At 44.5% G+C, this 21191-nt stretch overlaps 1 protein-coding gene and 1 long non-coding RNA gene across 2 annotated transcripts in view; both read right to left on the bottom strand.

Annotated features, from left to right (window-relative positions):
* Positions 1-9617, bottom strand: part of ITPR2 (inositol 1,4,5-trisphosphate receptor type 2) — a 263492-nt gene extending 253875 nt beyond the window's left edge. Inside the window, exon 1 of the mRNA XM_054188393.1 lies at positions 9300-9617. Within this exon, the coding sequence (XP_054044368.1) occupies positions 9300-9391 (92 nt within the window). The 5' untranslated portion in view covers positions 9392-9617. The remainder of the gene's footprint in view (positions 1-9299) is intronic.
* A 5863-nt stretch (positions 9618-15480) lies between these two features.
* On the bottom strand, positions 15481-18291 carry LOC128903410 (uncharacterized). Its single transcript, XR_008464075.1, has 3 exons — positions 18180-18291; positions 16891-17039; positions 15481-15915 (listed from the first exon to the last, which is right to left on the bottom strand). It is a non-coding gene; the product is annotated as an uncharacterized LOC128903410 (long non-coding RNA).
* Positions 18292-21191: the final 2900 nt, after the last annotated feature.

Here is a 21191-nt window from a genome sequence, read left to right as displayed (position 1 = left end):
GTTTCTGTAAGTTTCTGTATTTTGAGGTTCATCTAAAAAACCTTGTTTCAGGGTTTGTTTGTTGATTTTTTAAAATGACCTTGATTTTTATCTGCCAGAGGTCAAAGAACAACTTGGTTACTGTTTTAATATCAATTCTTTGTATAGAGAAGAGCTGTAATAACCTTAACTTACAGCATCAAATGATAACAACCACACTTGGATATGCTCTTCTAGCCTTCTTCAGTGAAGTAATTTCGTATAAATTTCAACTCCATGCCCTCGCTCATGTGACAGTAAAAACCTAAAGGGGCATTTCAAACAAACTGTCCAAAATTTATTATACAAGAAGATTACCAGAGTACCACAATTCATTATATATAAGCTTGGTTGTTACAAAAGCATTGGACATCGCATACACTTAGCAAGTCAGCCATGCACTGCAAACAATAGTACCATGTTAGTAAGGACTGTTGTGCTTTTGCACAAAGAATTGCGTAAGGTACCGTAGACAATCTTAAAACTGCTATTTCTTTCTGAGGAACTGACTTTGTAGCTCAGACATTCTCTTGGAGAAGGTAGTATCATTAAGCATTTTCCCAAATGATGCCAAAAGCCCTGGGAAAAAATATCAAATATTCAGTTGTCTGAGACCATACTAGCATCAGAACAGACCTCCACCATCTAAAATACCAAAGTAAGCAGTGGCTGCTTTCTTCTGTGTGGAGCGATTTGAAAAGAAGACAGTTTGCCAGTAGCTTTCACAACTATTTTCTGTCAGCAGGGGACTGCAGATCTCTCAGCAACTGACCACCTTCTGTTCCTCTTCAGCCCTACTTCCTTCCAATCCGTGCTGCCTGTTAGACCACGCGCTGCCCCACCAGCCACATCCACCTCTTTCCACACACACGCCCTCGGCTCTGCCAATTCCTCCACCGCCTCACCCTCCCTTCACCAACCCACCCCTCTGCACCCACCTCCGCTCTCTCTTCTTCATCATCCAGGGGCCAGCGAGGGAGCACTGGAAGGACAGAGGAGATGGTCCTCTTGTTTTCCGCAATCTAGCAACCCCATGGCCGCTCATCAGCCAGTGGAAATGCTGGTAAGAAAAAATCCTGCTCGGGCAATGTGATGTGCCTGTGAAGCCAACAAAGGGCTGGGGCACCTTTGGCACAGGCAGCATCTCAAGTCACCGAACTCCAAAACATTTCCGCTCGCACAAAAGGACCCCCCCAAAACTAGATGCACTGGAGGGAAGCTACTGAGCAACAGGACGGGGGGGGAATAAATGCATTCATGGACATCATTTGCAAAATCTGCCCAAAGTTTATAACGACAATTCACACAGCTTGCTAAGTCAAAAGGTAAACCTGAGCAGAAGAACCAGTGCTGCAGGAACTGTGGATGAGGTGGCTGGTCCTCAGGTTCACTGCAGGACAGTGCAGCCATGCCCACACAGACTCCACGCTGCCCAGCCCAGTCACCACTGTAGGGTCCTCTTTCCTTTATTATTAAGCAATAAATATGAATTGTTTTAAAATCATGTGCCTTTAACGATGTTTTGTTTCTACTCCACGGCAATCAAAAAAAAAAAAAAAAATGGCAAACAAATGAACGTCAGAGGTAGACAGAGATCCAGGCAGACACACAGGTGGAAAAACAGCACTGGAGCAACAAGGCTACTCCTGATACAATCTTTTGGTTACCACAGCCAAAACAGCCCGTCAAAAGCTCAGGTGATACCTAATACAAGACATGAATAACTAATAACAAGTACATTTTAAGCCCCTGTTTCGTCTGTCTTTTGCTTTCCTTGTTTAACTCTGTTTCCAATTTTGCAATCAAAACCATTACCTTGCTAGAATGTAATTTCTTGGTTTAAGTTCGTTTCATATTTGAGGTGCACTGAGGTAGTAAAAACAGAAATTATTTTTACTTCTCCAGAGACAGGGAACACAAAGCAGCTGGACAACTGCATCTGTCCTCCGCCCCCCAGGAAAGGAAGTTGGAAATCCGGGGAACTGGGATTCACCTCCCACACAGCTGCAGGTCAGGTTGGGGCCTTTTGGTGGGCAGTGCCAGCAGGGAGGAGAAGCTGCCCCTGACAGGTAACACCCGCTACCCTCCAGCAAGAGGCAGGTACCAAGGCAGCCCCTGCGGTCGCAGGGGTCTGAATGAAATCCTTCCTCAACTCACCGCTGTCAAAACCTAGGCAAATTTCCAAAGGGGCAGAGAAGGACAAGCCCTCCATGCTGGAGAAGAGGGTCGGGAGACAGCGCTTGCAGCTCAGGGAGGTTCTCAGCACGCAGCTGCAAGATACCCTTTTTTAAAACAGGGATAACCAATGCATTTTTGCTTATCCTGTTCTCAGAAATGCCATTTCACTTGGAACTTTCCGCACCAAAACATTCAACCCCAGGCATCTACCTTGGGTCCAAAAAGTCAAGGTTTAGCATCATTATAAACAGTTGAAACCAGGACCTATGTCAGGAAGTGTCTACACGTCTACGTAGCAGTGGAACTACTGATTCAAGTAATTAGATGGAATCAGATTTACAAATAACAAATGCAGGTTTAAAAGAAGCAGTCATAAGAGGTTTTATGTCCTTAATAAAAGATGCATCTCTGAACAAGTGACAAAACGCAACGCAGAAAAGGAAAGAAGTAAAATCCTGAACTCCTTTCTCCTTTTTTTCCATAAATATCCCTAATCAAGTATATCAAAGTCATATGAACTTCACCAGTCTCCCTTTCACACAAGAAGTAACAGACCATTCAAAGCAAGCAGGAACCAGACTTTCAAGTGCATTAACTACCAGTGCAGAGGACATGGCTTTGTGCTAGTGCCCAACAAACAGGCTCACGCTTCAGCCAAGCAGCAGCAGGAGCAACCTGCACCATTAACAGCAAAGGGCAGAGGGTTTCAAATGCTTCGCCATGCAGTAAAACACCCGACCAAGCAAAGGTTCACGTGCTTCTTGGGAAATAATGTTCCAAGACAGGGAAGTCAAAGATTGATATGACCCTTTCCTCTGTGGCACTTTTAAAATAAAGGATAACCTCGATTTCTAGTGAGTCTGAGAACCGTATAAAGATTGTTTAGTTAATCTCCTCATTATGTAAAAGGAAGTTAAATCAGACTTAAAGTCACGCAAGTTAAACAATCTCCCCTCTCTTTCCTGACTACTCCCCACATTACCCATAGTCCAGCCGAGCACTACAGAAGTTAATAGCCACGCCGCTTGTCTCAATTCAAAATTCAAGTCCTCTCTTACTTCCATTACTACCACACAGCTTGTGGGTAAACTCACTTTTACATTATTAAATCAATCTGTTCTTTCCCTAACCCCAATTTTCTCTCCACTTCTGTTTGATAATGAGCTCTCTGAACTGAGGATATTACATTTTAGCGTACAGTCTCGTAAATCATAATACCGCAATTAAGTCTAATCCTACGTTCCTTCACACCCAAGCTGTGCTCTGTGTGCAAGTAAAACTTCTGAAACAAACAAACCCCCTCCGGGGCTCATTACTTGCTGCATTCCCACAAGGGCACTTTGTGGAAAGCTTTGTCTCATTGTTTATTTAAAGACAGCACTGTTGTTAGAATATTTGAGATGAGCATCAAAATAAGTTCGTTATAAATGGCAAAGCTGGAGCAGTGCCTAATTGCTAATGTGAGTGGATAATTACAGAGGATATAAGCTTTGATATATGTATTGAATTGCAAGGTATGCAAGATACAGTTGTACTTATATGTCTACATCTCTGCTTATGTGGCATATATTGTAACATCAATGAAGGTATTTAATAATGCATATAATATAGCTTATGATTAAGCAAGTTATCATAGAAAAGAAATACATCTATAGATGCAAAATGTCATAGGATGGGCCAAATTATGTTCCCAGGTACATTAGCACACATTCAAAGTAGCTGCAGAATTCAGACCAGTGCTTTTGCATTAGGAAGACAACCAAGAGAACATATTTCTGAAAATGCTAATCCTACACACACAATCAAAATTAGGAAACACACAATCAAAACTGTCAAATCTCACCGGTACTGTCAGTCCAGAGGATAAAGCACCTAGGTAATAAAATACACAAACACTTTTCCCCACATAAAAGCTGAAATTCACCTTCCCTTCCCTCTTCTAGGCATTATTTGATTCTTTATGTTTTAGAATTAAATTGTAAGTAATCCTAGTTATGCCACTCTCACTTTCTTCAGGCTTTCTATTCTTTCCTGACTAACTACGTTTTGTCAGCTGGCACAAGAAAGAAAAATTCGCTGTTAACTAAAGGACAGTACTCTGTTCCTTAACTAAGCTTACATTTTCAGACAGTAGGACAGAAGGGTAAAAAATAAATAAATAAATAAATTAAGTGCACTGATGAAAATACTGCATTGGTGTGTTGTAAGCATCATCAGTCACTACATCTGTTCTTAGCACCGTTCCTGAGGCCACCAAGATGAGGCATTTCAGCCTTCATTGTATTTGGAATATTTTTATTTATGCTGTTCTATAAGCACTTTATACTTAATCTTGTCCCTTCACAAAGTACGACGGACTCAATCTGTGTGTGAAGTCCAGCTTCAATAAGACAACTAATGCACAAAAGCCCAGGGAAGGAGCCTAAAGAAAACTGTGATACTAGTTTCAAATAAGAAAGTTCTGGCAAGCACTTCCACAAATTAAGACAAGTTATTCAGGACAAACCACTAAACTCAAGAAAATGAGTCTGAGTACTCTACAACACACTTTTTGCTGCTAATTAGAAATAAGTCTCAGCGCTCCTCGTCATCCACTGCCATACATTACCTAGCAGGCAGCTTCTGGCTGCATGCTCCATTAATTATGTTCCATGAGGTTTCTCACTGCTATGGCACAAAAGCGTGTTTATGGAGGTGAGACAGGAATGCAGCTACTGATGGTGACTAACAGGCCCATTGTCATACTTTCCAACAGCTGATGCTGGCTGTTGTCGTTACTTACTTTTTTCCCACCTCTCCAATCGAGAATACTTCCCCCCCTGCCCGCGAACTCGTACCAAAAGGTGATTAACAGTAGCTCTAATTCCCAGCATCATTGCCAACATTCCAACATTTACTGCGAAAACATTGGGGAAGGTGCTCGTGAGGTTCAGACACTGGTCTAGGACAACTTAAGATACCTGGATGCATTGCCTAATTCTGCCACATACCTCCCGTAGGACATAAAGCCTCAAGCTGTGCAAAAGCTAAAACACAGTAAGAGCTCAAAAATGGGGGGGGAAAAAGCTAATAAACGCAGTCCAATAAGCCAGTACCAAATATATCTTGAAATGGCAGAAAATAACCCATGGATGTAAATTCCTTTTCCCAAACATCTCCTTTTCTGTAGTAAATCACAAGAGTATCAGTTTATACACTCAAAAGCATCCTTCTTTTTAAAAAGGAAAGGGGGGGGGGGAAGCTCACAGAGATCAGAAAAGCCAGATTATACATCACCAGCACCTTAGAGCAGCATCCAAACCCAGAATTAACCCAAAGCCAAACAGAAATAAAGGGCAGGGGTTTGCTTGGAGTCTCGGTACCTCACATATCCAAAGACCTGCAGTAGCCAATGGAGAATGCTGAGCCCTAAAACCCTCTCTTGTATGCTGCCCAGAGGTGCCCCCTCTCCACATGGGATCCACAGCGTGGATCAACCTCCTGGAGATAGGTGGTTACACCCTTTCTTCCCAAAACCGAGAATAACTTCTCTCTTAAAATACGGATGGGGAAGGAAGAATTCGAAGCCGCACTGCCTGACTTCCCTCCTCCTGCCCCCATCCCACACGACAGCGCTAGCCCCAGCTGCGGAAGAGAGGTTCAGTTTCCTCTTCTGACTAAGAGGGATCAAATCTGAAAGCAGCGCCCTCACGCACTCACATCCAACAGCTGTTTATAGTGAATAAAAATAGTTCAGAGCCAAGGACGTGAGCACAGGTTTCTTCCAGCTCACAGAAGTGCCCCAACCTTTTGGGTCCCTTTTGGGTCCAACAGCATGTCATCATTCGAGCAGCTCTCAAACCTTCTCTGCATAGGGAGGTGTGGAGAGGCACCTCTGCCTTCATCCAGCACGACTCAGCACACCCGCCTGGACATGGGGCCAGGGGGAATGGATAGCCCATCTCCTGAACAAGAAGAATCTCCTAATCAAGGAACTGAGGCAGTGCCACTCTGAATTCTTCCTTCTGTAACCATATTTTAAAAGACCATGCTTGTGCTCAGTTTTTGGAAGGGGCATAAGCACCTACCTCCAGGCGGATGTTCCAGGCTACGGATCCCAAATGGAGAAGGGCAGCTCTGGCTAATGGTAGAGGAGAGGGTACCTCTCTGCACCAGAGCAAGATTTCCACACTAAGGTTCTAGTAGATATTAATCTGACCCTATACTTGATCTCAATAGCTCAGCTGCATCTTTTGGCTTTAGGTTTCCTGGGGAAACCAAGCACAGGAAAATTTCTGCATTAGCAAGTGAGCAAAAACCATTCTAAAACACATGAAACTGCGTTTCCTTAGAAATCTCCACCTCAAAACTCATCTGTTGAGCTGGTTCAACTCTTCAAGGAGTAAGGTCTGCTGACGTGACAGACCTCCCCCACTTGGAGAAGTGCTGTGCACTTTTTTATCTTATTTATAGAATAGCCTCACTCACGCTTTGTTTAAGAAACAATTAGCCTTTGACAGCTTAAAATAAACAGGACTCTCTCCCTGCTGCAGAGTCACCAGACCTGAGCTGGATTTCAAGTTCTTACAACCACATGAGGCTACCTGATGGACTAAATAGTGTTAAAAGACACAAATTTTTTGCCCAGCACCTTCCAAAAAAGCACCCTGAGTAATACTGGCAAGAACAATAAGACTAGAACCCGCATCAGCCAAACGAAGCGAGGAAGCAGTCATTCCCACTCCTACCCCACTCTGTCCTCACCACCAAGAGGCACCTCTAGAAGACAGGGCCACCTCTGTTCAGATGCTCGCGCCGAACAGAGAACCTGCAGGAACGCAGGAGATGCAGGAGTTTAGAAATGGTTACACACCAAATGTGCAGCTGGGCACACACCTTCCCTGAACGTACAATATTTTTTTTCTGCCTCTTGCCTTGCTGCCACTGGTCCAAAGGCCCAGATAATATGACTTAGCATCACAACTTTAAATTTCAGTCCAAGCTCTTGTACCACCAGCAGAGGGGTCAGCCTTCCCATTTAGTAGATGTGGGAGTTTTCCACTCTGGTGACTTCACATTTCCTTCAAGGCCTCCAGCTCCTCAACTCCAGCCTCCTGGCTCTGCCGCTGCCTTAACCATGCCAGGCGGCAGGGCACAAAAAGAGCTGTATTGAAAAGCTAACAGAGCTACATCAGCGTTCTCGAACTCCTGGCCTGCTGCTGAAGGAGAGATGCACACAGGGGTCCTGCCTCATCCCAGGTAGTTTTCTTGAGCTGGGTTAGCTGGCTCTTACTAAAAGAGAGCCTGGATGGTCTGTTAGTCAGGGTGTTGGCTTGAGTTCAATTATTTCTTCTGGTAAAGAACGCCCATGTGCCTTAGGCAAGCTTTGATCTTGGCTTCCCATCAGTAAAACTGGGGGTAAATGTCCTGCCCTAACTCCAAGGGATGAGGGGAGAATCAGTGGTCTCAAGCCTGCGACATGGGAATGCCAACACGTATTCAAGCAACGTGCAGTTGTACAAGCGCCAGTCACAGCAGAAACATTCATGACTGTAGACAAGCAGGTGTTCTGTGAAATGAGGAACGTTTCTCAACATAATGAAAAGTAAAAGAAAATTACGGCAAATATAGCTTCCCCAGATAACAGAACACAGCAGCAATGAGACAGAACAACAACAAAACCAAACAACTCAGCAACAAATTATGCCAACAAAGAAGCGATGCTGGAGTTATAAGGATAAGAAACAATATCCAGTGATCAACAGTTGCAGAAAACAAACATTTTCAGACAGGATTTAAAATTACGAGAGTCAGCAAAATGAAAGGAGATGTGAGACAAAATAGAGTCACAGATAGAGAAGGCGCAAAATTAGCAAACAGAGGAACAAAACATGGAAAAACACTTGTCAACAGATGAAAAGAGTGAACAGCAAGGATAGGAAGCAGTAATAAGATTAAAAAAATATAAAGGATCTTGAATACCGTCTCTTTTCCAGTAACAGCATCCCATCGAGTGACTTAGACATTTATTGTTAGCATTTTAATACTGCCTTTACTTCACCCTACAGTTCCCCACTGAGATCTCAGGACACACCAGAGCAATACCCAGGCACATGTCAGCCAGCAGTGGGTCAGCCTGAGCAAGTTCAACTGCTACTCTGAAGGTACAGCTAACTCTTAAGCAGCAAATGACACTGATATTTAACTGGAGTTTGAGCCAGTTTGAGACGTTTCCATTGACAAAGGTTTAAGGACATGCTTACTCTGGACATGCCACTACTGCAGCTCTCCTACAAACATCAGAGAGAACCACTGCACCCTCGGGACACGTCACTGCAACCAAACTACATGATGGTTTAAAGAAAGATATCACTGTATTCCTAATGTCATTCACAGTGGTTTTCTGTCCTGGATTCCAAAAAGGTGATTCAAAGTGGTCGAGGTTAATAAAAACTTCAAGCAAGCAGGAGCGAAGCAGCCACAGTTATACTACATCTCTTCACCCCGCAAAGAGACAGAAGAGCTCATGGAAAAAGCATCCCCACAAAACTAAATATCTGATCATATGTATCTGATTGTTAACAACCGCAGATAAGACCTCAAGCAAAGGCAAACCAGAAGTAAAGGGATGCACATTTAACAGCTGATTACGACGACGAGCCAGAAAGTTTTTATCCTTCACGCCTTTGTCGAAAATTCTCAGGTGCGCGATAAAATAAAGCATCCCCCCTCAAAAAAAAAAAAGTTAACCGTAAACAGCAGTGATATTAACGCATGTGGGTAGAGCACAGGACTATTTCTACAGAGCGGGCTCTGGCAAACGCCGGGTATTCCGGTTTGGGCCGGCCCGGAGGTGCAGCCCCGGCAGAAGCCGAGCGGGGAGCGCGGAGCGGGGCCAGACCCAACGGGGGGCGACCGCCGCCTGCCCGCCCCGCCGGTACCGCCGCCCCGGGCCTGTGCGAGAACTTCTCCCCTCACGCCTCCCCTTTCCCCCCACCCCCGCCCCGGCTCATCACTTCCTACTTTCCCCCTCGCCGCCACCTCGGCGGCGGCGGCAGCGCGCGCTGCCGGCCGCTTCCTGCGCTGCAGCCGGCGGGTCGGCGCCCCGCGGCACCCCAACTCACCCCAGCGTGCTGATGAACCCGTTGACCGCCCCCTCCGCGTAGAGGGACACGATGTCCCCGATGTAGAGAAAGCTGGACATTTTCTCAGACATTTTGGCTCATTTTTTCTCTCTCTTTTTTTTTTTTTTTTTTTTTTTTTTAAGTTGGATGCCGCACGCCTCCCCTTTCAAAGAAAAAAAAAATTAAATTAAATTAAATATAACGCCAAACCGACCCGGGGGGAGGCCGAAGAGACGCGGCGGTGGCGGCGGGCACGGGCTGACATGAGCGCGGCGCCGCTGCCCTCCGCCGACCGCCACGGCCCGGCCCGGCTCTGCCCGCCGCGCCGCCTCCCGCGCCTCCGCCCCCCGGCACCGCCCCGCACCGCCCCGCCGCCACCCCCGGGTCGGGGGTGGCACCCACCATCAGCCCCCAGGCGGGGCCTTGACACGGGCGGCGGGTCACACCGCCTTTGCTCAGCCCGCCAAGCCGGGGGAGGTGCTCCAGAGACCCCGGTAACTCCTCGATAATTCCCTGCGGTCCGGGGCTGGAGGCGGCTGCTGGGGGCCGGGAACCCGAGGCAGGCAGAGGGGCCGGGGGGTGGGAGGGCGTCCCTGCCCCACTGCCACCCTCTCTGCCAAGACCACAGGCGCGCTACGCTTAGTTTGATCACCAGCCCGTGTCACCCTCTATTTAATGGCCTACAAACTGTAGGAAACACAAATCCTTTATTTATTTTTTTTTCACCTTTTTTTTTTTTTTTTTTTTTTTAAATCGAAGCTAACCTTGCCGCACTCCTGTGCAGGAATTCCCACAGCGCACATTTCCATAAGAAAATCGCCACGAATTTAACCAAAAAAACCCAAACAAAACAAAAAAAGAAAACCAAAATTACTCTCAAACTAGAGAGCACTCTGGAAGACTTCTCTGCCGAGGAAAGTGGGGACACCGCAGCCTCACGGCGCTCAGCAGAGTGGGGGGCTGCCAAGCCTCCCCTCTCCCCCCCACCACACACCTGCAGCCCCAAAGGCACAACCAAGGGCTGCCCAAGGCCCAGCCTGCACCTCGGTGGCCAAAGGGGCTCGGACGGGACTGCACAAGCCACATTGGTGGCCAAAGGGGCTCACATGGGGCTGCGCAAATCCAGGCTGCTTCAATGCACTGCCCAAGACCAAGTATGGGCCAGCGAAACCACGCACCCATCGGAGGATGGAAGCGTTTAGTTCAAAGGAAAGGCTAGCCCCAGCATGGGATTCCTATTCTTAAAAAAACACTGTGTATTCTTTAAACAAAAAAAATGTAATTTCCAACACGGGTTTTAAGGATCAAAGCGTTTCTACTTTTTCTGATTTTTCAGCTATGTTTTACCTGCCTGAGACAACTCTCCAAATTACAGAAAAAAACAGCACTAGCACTGGTTACCCAGTGTATTTTTCCAACGTAGCGTTTGAGGAAAAAAAAAAAAATGAAAAAATGAAAAAACAACTCACCCAGGTCTGACAGCATGACCAAATACTGTGTCTTAAATGATAAGAATATAAATCTGGCTGCAGGAACGTGCAGACTGCTGGAAGCGAGTAATAAGCTGAGGATTTCACACTTGCATTTAATTTCCCACATCTACAGCTTCCAGCCTTATCTCACTTCTTCTGAACATAAATTCTTGACATCAGAAATGCTGAGTCTTCAAAGTCAAAAAAAGTTTTACCATCTACATGCACCGAAAAAAACTGTTATGCCATTCTAGAGTTCCTCCTTGTGCTCTTTTATGGTGAATATTTTGGATTTGTCTCTTTTTTGTACCCAGCAGGATACAAAGACACCACCAAAGACCTGCACTTGCATTCATACGTATGCGTACGTACCTAGGCCCTAGATCTGACGCTTTACCAAATACCTTCAAATCAGTTTCCTGGCGTAACGGCAATTGTTAAAACAGTTTTGGAAAAGAAATATGAAAAGAGCAAGTGCTAGTGCCCTTGTTCTGGAACCAGCCCCTGCACAGGAAAACCACAGATGAGGTCTTTCAAACTGCCCAACACACACGTATTCAATCCCAAAGTTGGACAAAATTAAAACACACCACAATTAGAAACTGAAAGTCAGAGCAGCACAAGGCACGGAAGGGGGAGAGAAGCTAAGGCTCCCTGCCCACAGTGCCGACTGAGCGAAAAGTACTGACCCAGGGTCCCTCCCAGGAGCCACCATGCAGAGGGCTCAGGCATTTTATGTCATGAAAATGTGGTTCTGGACAGTTTGAACCCGGGGCTGAGCAGTAAAAGCTTTACCATGCATTGACAATATCCTTTGTACTCCTGACCCTGTTTATCTCAGCCATTTTATACCAGGCTTTAACGGGCTAATTAAGATACTTCAAGCCAGGGAGGTTTCACGTTTCCCAGCGGTAAATGAAAACCAGGCGTGCCTTAGATCAGTGGGAGTTTTCCTGAGGATGGACTTCAGAACTCAGCCAAGCAGCAAGTTTGCCTGTCCTTTGTATGCCTGGGAGAAAATCCCCATTTGGGACCATCCACAGCCAGGAAAAGTTCAACTCTGTTGCCTAAACACAGGTTACCGGGGCCATTTGAAGTGTCCTTTGATACCTGAGACATCCCTGTAGGTTGTCAGCACGGAAGCAGGACGCGCTATGCCCTCGGCAGCTCTGCCTGCCTGTGGGCAACTGAAAAGGGCCTGTGTGGTTTTGGCATTACGAGAAGGTTATTTCAGGTCACTTCAGAAAATATTTAGCATTTGCTTGCTGTGGCAAAGCTCGAACTGATAGGAGTCCTACACTTGCAGCCGTCTTTGCCTCTTTCCTCCCCAAGGAAATCAAGGCACAGGCTGCGTTCTCCTTCATTTCTAGGCTTGTTCATCTTGGCTTAGGCTGGAGCGCGCCAGCAGCTGAAGGCTGTTACCACCTCCTATCTCTCTGGCGATATATATGAAATGAACTGGAAATCTCAAGCCAGTCCCGAGCAGTAATGCCTGTTGACTAGAAGCGAGTCGTAGGAAATGAGCGCTTTTGTGAAAAAAAGTAAAGGTCAGATCCAGAAGGCAGTCACGTATTTAAGCAAACACTTTGTTTTAAGCCCGTCTCATTGAAACAGTCCAACAATTTCATTAATTTTACCAGATTATTCGTACATTGAAAATAAGCAAGCACGTACTTGCTTTTCTAGACCAGGTCGTAAATTGGTACGAAGGTCACCCTGGAGACGCAGGTCTGAGGAACCCTTGCTGATCCTCTCCTTGCAGACAGGAAACTTCAGTAGCAACAAATGCTCCTCTATCATTTTTAACAAGCATTAGCCCTCTTCTATTAAAAATAATGATTGTGCCTCTTTGAGTGCTAGTCTTATGAAGGTAGTATCTGGAAAAATTTAATTAAAGCTAAAGAGATTTTGTCATAACAAGTCTACATAGAAAAAAAGTAAAGCATGGTCAGAGACGGTAGTGGAATATTGCTTCAGTTATCTGGAGCAGAAATAAACCAAATTGGTTGATAAATATGGATATTCTTACTATGGTTTTTAACCTTGCAATTAGCTGCAGGATGACGGTGAGGCTGCTTAGCCAGCAACTGGAATATGTTTTCCATCAGTTATGCCTGCTAATCTTTTGTTCCAATGCTAGGAATACAGGCTTTGCCGTGAAACAGGACCCAGACGCAGAAATCATCGGCTACTGCTGACAGACCGCCCCAGCGCACATATTACTCTGTACATTGTAAAAATGAAGAATTCTTTCTTACTCAACTTCCATTTCCAGTCTATTACTCATTTTCAGAGAAGAAAATATTTCTAGTGGTGTTTGCAGTTGTATTCTAAAATTAGATCTCAGTATAAAAGTATTTGGCAGTATTTTAATACAGGGAAATTTTACCGTGATCTCTACGTCCTAGTTTTTGATGTTCATTCTTGTGCTAAGGCACACAAGGCGCAGAAGAGAAGCAGTTTATCCACAGAGAGGTCAAAGAAACACCCACGCAGCACTGAACATCCACGTTAGATGTGAAAATATACAGTATTAGAATGACCTCAGACTCAAAAAACTCACCAAGCAAATAGACCGACATCATCATATTCTTGCTCCTTTTCCACCCCTCGCATCTTAGGAAGATGTCTGAATTTCCTGCTCATCTTGTCTAAAGAGGGGAGGCTCCTGACCGAAGTTAAGTTTTTTATGGATTTGAAAATTGTCTGATTGGAAAGACTTTAATCCCACACCTACACAACCTACCTCCTGTATGAAGTTACAGATATATAGGCCACTTCAGTGAAAGCAAACTTTACCAATTAGAGGCTTGTACAACAGGCAGCACTGATGTTTGTTTTCATGAAAGCAGAGGATAGTCCTTTCCAGCTGCAAGGGAGAAGGGGGAAGAGAATGCCTTTAACTGTTTTAATACAATAGATATAGATGGGACCAGGCCAAAATCCAGACAGAGCTTTAGCGCGGAAGTATATGAAAGCTTGGACCTAAAACCTTGGGTTTGTTTCATGTCTTTTTAATGGAGGGGGTGGGGAAAAAAAAAAAAAAAATCAGACCATTCCAGACATTTTGATATTTCAAATCCAACTCTGATTTTAAAGCCCATCTGTAGCTGGAATATATTTAATATACTTATCTCAAGCAACACACAGTTAACAGCTTACTTGAGGAAGACCTGGCTTTTAAAGGCACCTAATGAAGTTTCCCACAGAAGCTGCAGACACCCATTACCTTGTGGATACTAATATTTGAGACAGCCTAGCTCTTCCTTGAGCACAATGGCATTTCAAAACACTTGGATGTAAAAAAGACAGCATTACTTGGCCTGCGAGTTGGATGAGAGCGCACCAGAGCAGCTTATTTTGACAATACCCCCACACAAGAACTGGTTTATTGCTGGTAGTGCTTTGTTTTCTTTGCCTATAGCAAATGTCAGAGTACTAGGTGATTTCTTGATAGATAGCTGTGGGGACTCATTTTGCCTTTTTTCTTACTGTGGGAGTTAACTCTTTACTGCTGTTATCATAGAATGCGTTGGGTTGGAAGGGACCTTTAAAGGTCATCTAGTCCAATCCCCCTGCAGTAAGCAGGGACACCTTCAACTAGATCAGGTTGCTCAGAGCCTCATCGAGCCTGGCCTTGAATGTCTCCAGGGATGGGGCCTCCACCACCTCTCTGGGCAACCTGTGCCAGTGTCTCACCACCCTCATTGCAAAGAACTTCTTCCTCATGTCTCATCTAAACCTACCCAATATCTAATCTAAACCTACCCTGCTCTAGTTTAAAACCATTGCCCCTCGTCCTATCGCTACCTGCCCTTGCAAACAGCCCCTCCCCAGCTTTCTTGTAGGCCCCCTTCAGGTACTGGAAGGCTGCTATAAGGTCTCCCCGGAGCCTTCTCTTCTCCAGGCTGAACAACCCCAACTCTCTCAGCCTGTCTTCATAGCAGAGGTGCTCCAGCCCTCGGATCATCTTCGTGGGCCTCTGCTGGACCTGCTCCAATAGGTCCATGTCCTTCTTGTGCCAAGGGTTCCAGAGCTGGACACAGTACTCCAGGTGGGGTCTCACGAGAGCAGAGTAGAGGGGGAGAATCACCTCTCTCGATCTGCTGGCCACGCTTCTTTTGATGCAGCCCAGGATGCGATTGGCCTTCTGGGCTGCAAGCGCACATTGTTGGCTCTTGTCCAGCTTTTCATCTACCAGTACCCCCAGGTCCTTTTCCGCAGGGCTGCTCTCTATCACATCGTCCCCCAGCCTGTATTGATAACGAGGATTGTCCCAACCCAAGTGCAGGACCTTGCACTTGGCCTTGTTGAACTTCATAAGGTTTGCTCGGGCCCACCTCTCTAGCTCGTCCAGGTCCCTCCGGATGACATCCTGTCCCTCTGGCCAGACAACCACACCACACAGCTTGGCAAATTTGCTGAGGGTGCACTTGATCCCACTGTCTGTGTCATTGATGAAGATGTTGAACAGCACCGGTCCCAGTACGGATCCCTGAGGGACACCGCTCGTCAACCCTCTCCATCTGGACATCGAGCCATTGACCACTACCCTCTGGATGTGACCATCCAGCCAGTTTGTTATCCACCGAACAGCCCACCCATCAAATCTGTATCTCTCCAACTTAGAGAGAAAGATGTTGTGGGGGACCATGTCAAAGGCCTTGCAGAAGTCCACGTAGATGATATCCGTTGCTCTCCCCTTGTCCACTGATGCAGTCACTCCATTGTCAAAAGCCACCAGGTTGGTCAGGCAGGACTTGTCCCTGGTGAAGCCATGCTGGCCATCTCAAATCACCTCCCTGTCCTCCATGTGCCTTAACATAGCTTCTAGGAGGATCTGTTCCATGATCTTCCCAGGCACAGAGGTAAGGCTGACAGGGCAGTAGTTCCCAGGGTCCTCCTTTCTACCCTTTTTAAAAATGGGTGCAATGTGTCCCTTTTTCCAGTCGCCAGGGACTTCACCTGACTGCCATGACTTCTCAAATATCATGGAGAGTGGCTTGGCAACTGTATCAGCCAATTCCCTCAGGACTCTGGGGTGCATCTCATCAGGTCCCATAGACTTGTGTATGTTCAGGATCCTCAGGTGGTCACGAACCTTGTCTGCACTTACAGTGGGAGGGTCTTTGTCCCTCAGGTCCCTGTAAACATTGTTTGTGTTTTAAACAATATGTTGGTATTGATGTCATACAACATATTGAGCATCCAGTTAAAAAAAGCAGAATAACCTGGGGAAAACAGAGGCCTGACGGAGATAAACAGGGTTTAGTAACATAATAAAACAGGAGTGTAGTGAATCATGCAAAATGAGCATCATTATTTGATTGAGAATGAGAAAACCAGCGTATGGAGCAGTCAAGTGTTGGCCTACCCACTTTCTTCAACCTGGCTTAGTAGGAACAGGAAATTCTAGCTAAATTCATAACACCTAGTTTTATAAAGGACTTTCTACTGGAGGGAAGTCCATTTTTCTCAACATTAGAGATGGCTCTGAAAATGAACAGCTCTCACAAGTGACCTTTTGGGCGTTTCACTAGGGCATGGGTATGAGCTTTGCATCCTCACTATCCAGGCATGCTCGTTCATGTTATGGTGTGCATGAATGGCTGGCTTTACTGTTCGCTACATCTGAATTTACAAGAGCTAATATATGTATTAAGTATTTAAATCATCACTGGTTTACTATAATAATCTCTTGAAAGAAACAAACTTAGAAATAATGAAAACTGAAGTTATTTGTGAATTAATTAATTATTTGAGTAAAAGGAGTTTAGATTAAAGAGGAAGCCTGGATGCCCTTCAAACTGTGGCACAATACAACAGCTACGTAAATAAAATTCTGAGAGCAGCTCCAAGCCATTCAAGTGGAGATATTTTTCTTTGCGATACATTCAAGCCTTTTGAAATAAGTTTCCAACTGTTTAACAACCAAAGTTGTTCATTCAAAGAACCAAATACGAAAACTCGACCAAAGCAGAAAGTACAATGTGCCTTTCTTTGAAAACATCTCTACAGAAAGGATGCTTTATTTAGAGGATTCAGGAAGTTGAAGCGTTGCCTTCTATCGGCTCACAACCACAGAGCAAGCATCAGGAAGCACACAAAAATGAACTTACTATTCCTACGTGGAACAAGTGCCAACGGTTACACCAAGTTTGCTTTCAACCTTGCAGAACTCACTGCCAGTCCCCACAGACTTGTTAATCAGGCAGTGTCTCCTGGGGTTTTTCTTTTCTGCTTGGCTGCCTAAAAATGAAGCCTTTCCCTACAAAATAAAGTGAGAGACATACCTAGTTTGAATTTTCTCTTTTGCTGGCTGGCATGAGACTTCGGAATGTTCAAACCCAAAAATGCAGGGAAAAAAGTGAATTATCTTGATAGAAGGGAAGTACTAAAAATAACTTCCTTTTCAGTCCTAGCCCACTCCTAAGCGTGACCCATGCAACAGAAGAATCAGCGGACCTGTAGAGTACGGTAACTGTAATTACAAAGCCATAGTGTTCTGACTCCTGTCATTAACACCATTTTACCAGCTGACCCTATGGCAGTGATTACAGCGTGGATACAGCATAGTTAATATGCAGCAGTTCTTTAAAATAATTATATATGGAATCATACGAGCAATGATGAACATTTTGGTTGATATATCTCACTGAAACTCAGTATCTTAATTTTGGAGTTAAAAAAAAAAAAAAGAAATTACAAAAGTTTTGCGAAAATTTCCCCAATAAAGTCTAAGAAAAACAACAGCTCTAGTAAGAAGCCTAAAAATGCAGTTATATTTGCCAGCTGGATAAAGGGGCAATAGTTAATATTCCTGAAGAATATAGCTAATGTATTAAAAAAGTGAAAAATCTCCGTAATTGCAGTATAGCTGCAATTTAATTGCAATCATGGAGCTTGAAATTGCATACCTGAGGAATACCTCCCTCTCTTTCTTAAATTTATCATGCAGAGCATCAGGAAAGATGTTTCAAACCCGCGGAAGCTTTGCATTTTAGGACCGCTTAAAAAGCCTTGTGCTTTTGATGTTTTTTTCTGATCAACAATTTTTTTTCTTACTTTTCAAAATTAAATGCTGGGGGGGTTTTTTTGCAGGAAATGTCTCCTTTCAGCAGCATACTGGCCATGTTACTCTTAAGACAAAAAAAAAAAAATAGGGCTGTGCCAGCATTTTTTGTTTGGTTGTTGGTTTGGGGTTCGTTTTTTTTTTGACAATATTAAATTTACCAGAGAAATTTGCGATTAGTTTTGCTCGAGCAGCTGTCACCAGGCCCATCCTCCCTGGGCTGCACTAGCATTTCTAACTTCTGGATGAAGTCATAGAATCGTCTAGGTTGGAAGGGACCTTTAAGATGATCAAGTCCAACACGAACGCCCTGCCCTTTCTGGTCTGGGAGAATACCTGCTGGTGAGCACGTCTCCAAGGATACAGCTGGGTTCAGGCAAGGAGATGGGAGGAAAAGCAGCTTTTCTCAGAAGACCCAGTCTTTCCTCATGACAGCAGGGGTCACTTAGGCCTCTTCTAGCTTTCAGGTGGGTAAAATAGGCTGAAAATAACACATTAGGAAGGTGAACACAAGACAATGGGCACTGGGTCATTGGCACTGCGCTTCCAAAGAAGTCATGGTCTTGGAGGCATTAGAGGCATCAGAGGTCCAGAGGTGTTAAAACCCAGTTAAAGAAATAACTCCTCTCACTCACCCCTCTCTAAAAGCACAACACCAAATATCTAATGTTTCTCGGAAATTTGTTGGGAAGGAAAAATTAGAGATTAGGAATGATTTATTTTTTTTTCTATTGATTACTGTGTCTAGAGAATTATTTGACAGGGAGGTGCAAGAAATCATCTTTGATAGTCCTAGCCTACCACGCCCTCACCCCTGGAGCAGCATTGGTGCATCTGGGTTGGATCCTTCCAAAGTCTCTTCTACCTTTAACTGTCCCAAACGCAGATTACTTTCTGCAACCAAATGACCAAATGATGGGTCTGGGATTCCAAATAGGCAGAAAATGTCTTTGAGGCCAAATATGGACCAAGATTTGAGGTCCACACCACCAATACTTCAAACTGATTTCATGCCTAAATGAAGGAAGTGCCCTTAATGGGAGATGCTCTCAATGGATTTCTGTCATGACAGCTCACTTGTGCCCAGGAAATAAGAGCTTGAATAAGAATGGATTAATTAGAAACAGGGTTTTTTTAAAAACTAATACGGAATTACAAATACCATCAAAGCACTACTGCACATTTGGATTCCCAGATTGGTCTTTCTCTCTTCCTACCAGTCCAGAATACTGTGGATTGAAACAAAAAAAATCTCATCTAAAAGCATCTTGAATTCCAAACTGCTAAATTTACCTGGAATTTAAAAACAAAACAAAACAAAACACAAACAAAAAAAACCAGCCTGCATACTAATCTCATAGAAATGCCTGAACTGCTTTTTCGTTTAGGAATGCTTCATGGATTTACCTCTGTCCCCCACAACACGTCAATATTTGACATTGTACTAATGATGAAAGTTGTGAGTCACAAAACAGATGATACGAAAAAAAGTCTGCATTAAGTTTATGCCTTGCCCCTGAGGAGCTGGGGTGGGTTTTTTTTGTTTGGGTTTGTTTTGGGTTTTTGTTGTTTGGTTGTTTGGTTTTTTTAAAATATGTTCCTCATTTAGGTGTCTTCCTTAAATACTTTAAAAGTTAGCATAACACAGCTGAATCCTGGAAGGCTGAGGGGAACAATTTCATATCCTCTAGCATCATAATTTTTAAATAGATAAGTGATGTGCACACTTAAAGAAATCCCTGTTTCAATGCTATACAAAAACTAAATCAGTGAAATAACCTCCTATTTCTCAGTAGTTCTTGCAAGATGCTTTGCACCTTAGTAGTAGTTGAACGTAGAAATAGGGACTTGTTTAGGAAATTAGATTTTAACTAATCCGTAGGCAACCGCAAAGGAGTGTATTAAATAAAGCAGAATCATTTACCCACCATTTCCACTTTGTAAATCTAAAAAAGGAAAAGTTAGAAGCAGATAAGCTATTCTACTACTGAAACGGGGTTTTGTTTAAATAGTTAACACGTCATAGGCAAAGAAACTGTTGGAATTAGCTAATAAGAACAAAATTTTAAAATGCATATGGGCACATTTAGCACCACACTTGGTATTATTTCCTCAGTGCACTGCAGTAATGTTAAATTGCTGGCTGAAAACAGATGGAAAACATAAAAGTCAAGCCTGCTATCTGAGATCAGCAGAACAATTAGCACCTGTTTCACAACCATGGCTCCACCTGTGGGAACTGCTGCCTTTTCAGCGGCAGGGACATGAATATACAGACAGAGGCCATGTCGAGTTTGGTGCATATTTGTTATTCAATAGCTGCAAGTGCTAAGAAAGTGCTCACAAGATATGTATGGAGTGGGGCTGGATCATATGAGGGCACAGGCTGGATGGAGATTCACCCACAAATTTACTAGAGATACAACATTTTAATGAGAAAATGAGAGCGTAAAGGCAAAAAGAAGTCCCAAAAGGAAAAAATCTTTGATTTCTATCAATTTTCTCATCACGGTACAATTTGCTATCTGACATCGAGGAGAAAAACGTGCTTCCTGTGGCAACCAGAGCCTGTAGAAATCCCCTGAATTGCACGTGTGCCGGCGAGGGCCGTGTGGCAGCTGTTGAACAAAGAAAAAGGGGAACAGGCAACTGCTTCCATGGATGCAGCAGAATGGAGCCGAGAGAAGATACTGCTGACCTGCTCTCCAAGGCCGTGAAGGTGGCAGATGACGTGGTTCATGCTTGGTGCCGTTTCTGCTACACACAAAAAAAACCCCCAAACTAAAGCATTTCTGCAGCGTACCGATACCGTGATGAACTCACCCCTCCTCCCAGTACGCGCTGCCAAGCCACTACCAATCTGCAGCATAACTGCACCCCAAGCTCATGTTTTCCCACCCATTACCCTTGTTACCTCCTCAATCTCTTCAACAGCTTCGAGGCCACTCCATCCTTCCGTGGTAGGGACAGGTAACATCTGTCTGCTGCTGCTGCTTCCTGATGTCCTCTGTTTCTCCTTTTCAGCCCCTCGCCCATGCATGCCACCTACAAACATCAGGGAACATACAGGATTTTGGAAGCAGTGGAGAACAGAAGCCCTGCCCCAGCCGCAAGAATCTTTCAGTGTATTTTGATAGATAAAAGTTTCCTCTTAGCCATCTCATCTGAAAAACTGGTTTATCCCCCACATTCCTGCAGTACATAAGCACGACGTTAATGAACGTATTTTTGACAAGCCTCCATGTGAGAAGTAAAGCATTACCTGAATAGGCTACAGCACAGGCGAGGAATGGAAGAACCGAGATACCTGAGAAGAGAGTTATGAATTTAGCCACTGAGAAGCAGGCA

Source organism: Rissa tridactyla, chromosome 1, assembly GCF_028500815.1.
Source record: "Rissa tridactyla isolate bRisTri1 chromosome 1, bRisTri1.patW.cur.20221130, whole genome shotgun sequence".
Classification (NCBI taxonomy): Eukaryota; Metazoa; Chordata; class Aves; order Charadriiformes; family Laridae; genus Rissa; species Rissa tridactyla.
This window is presented reverse-complemented; position numbering and strand designations above follow the sequence as displayed.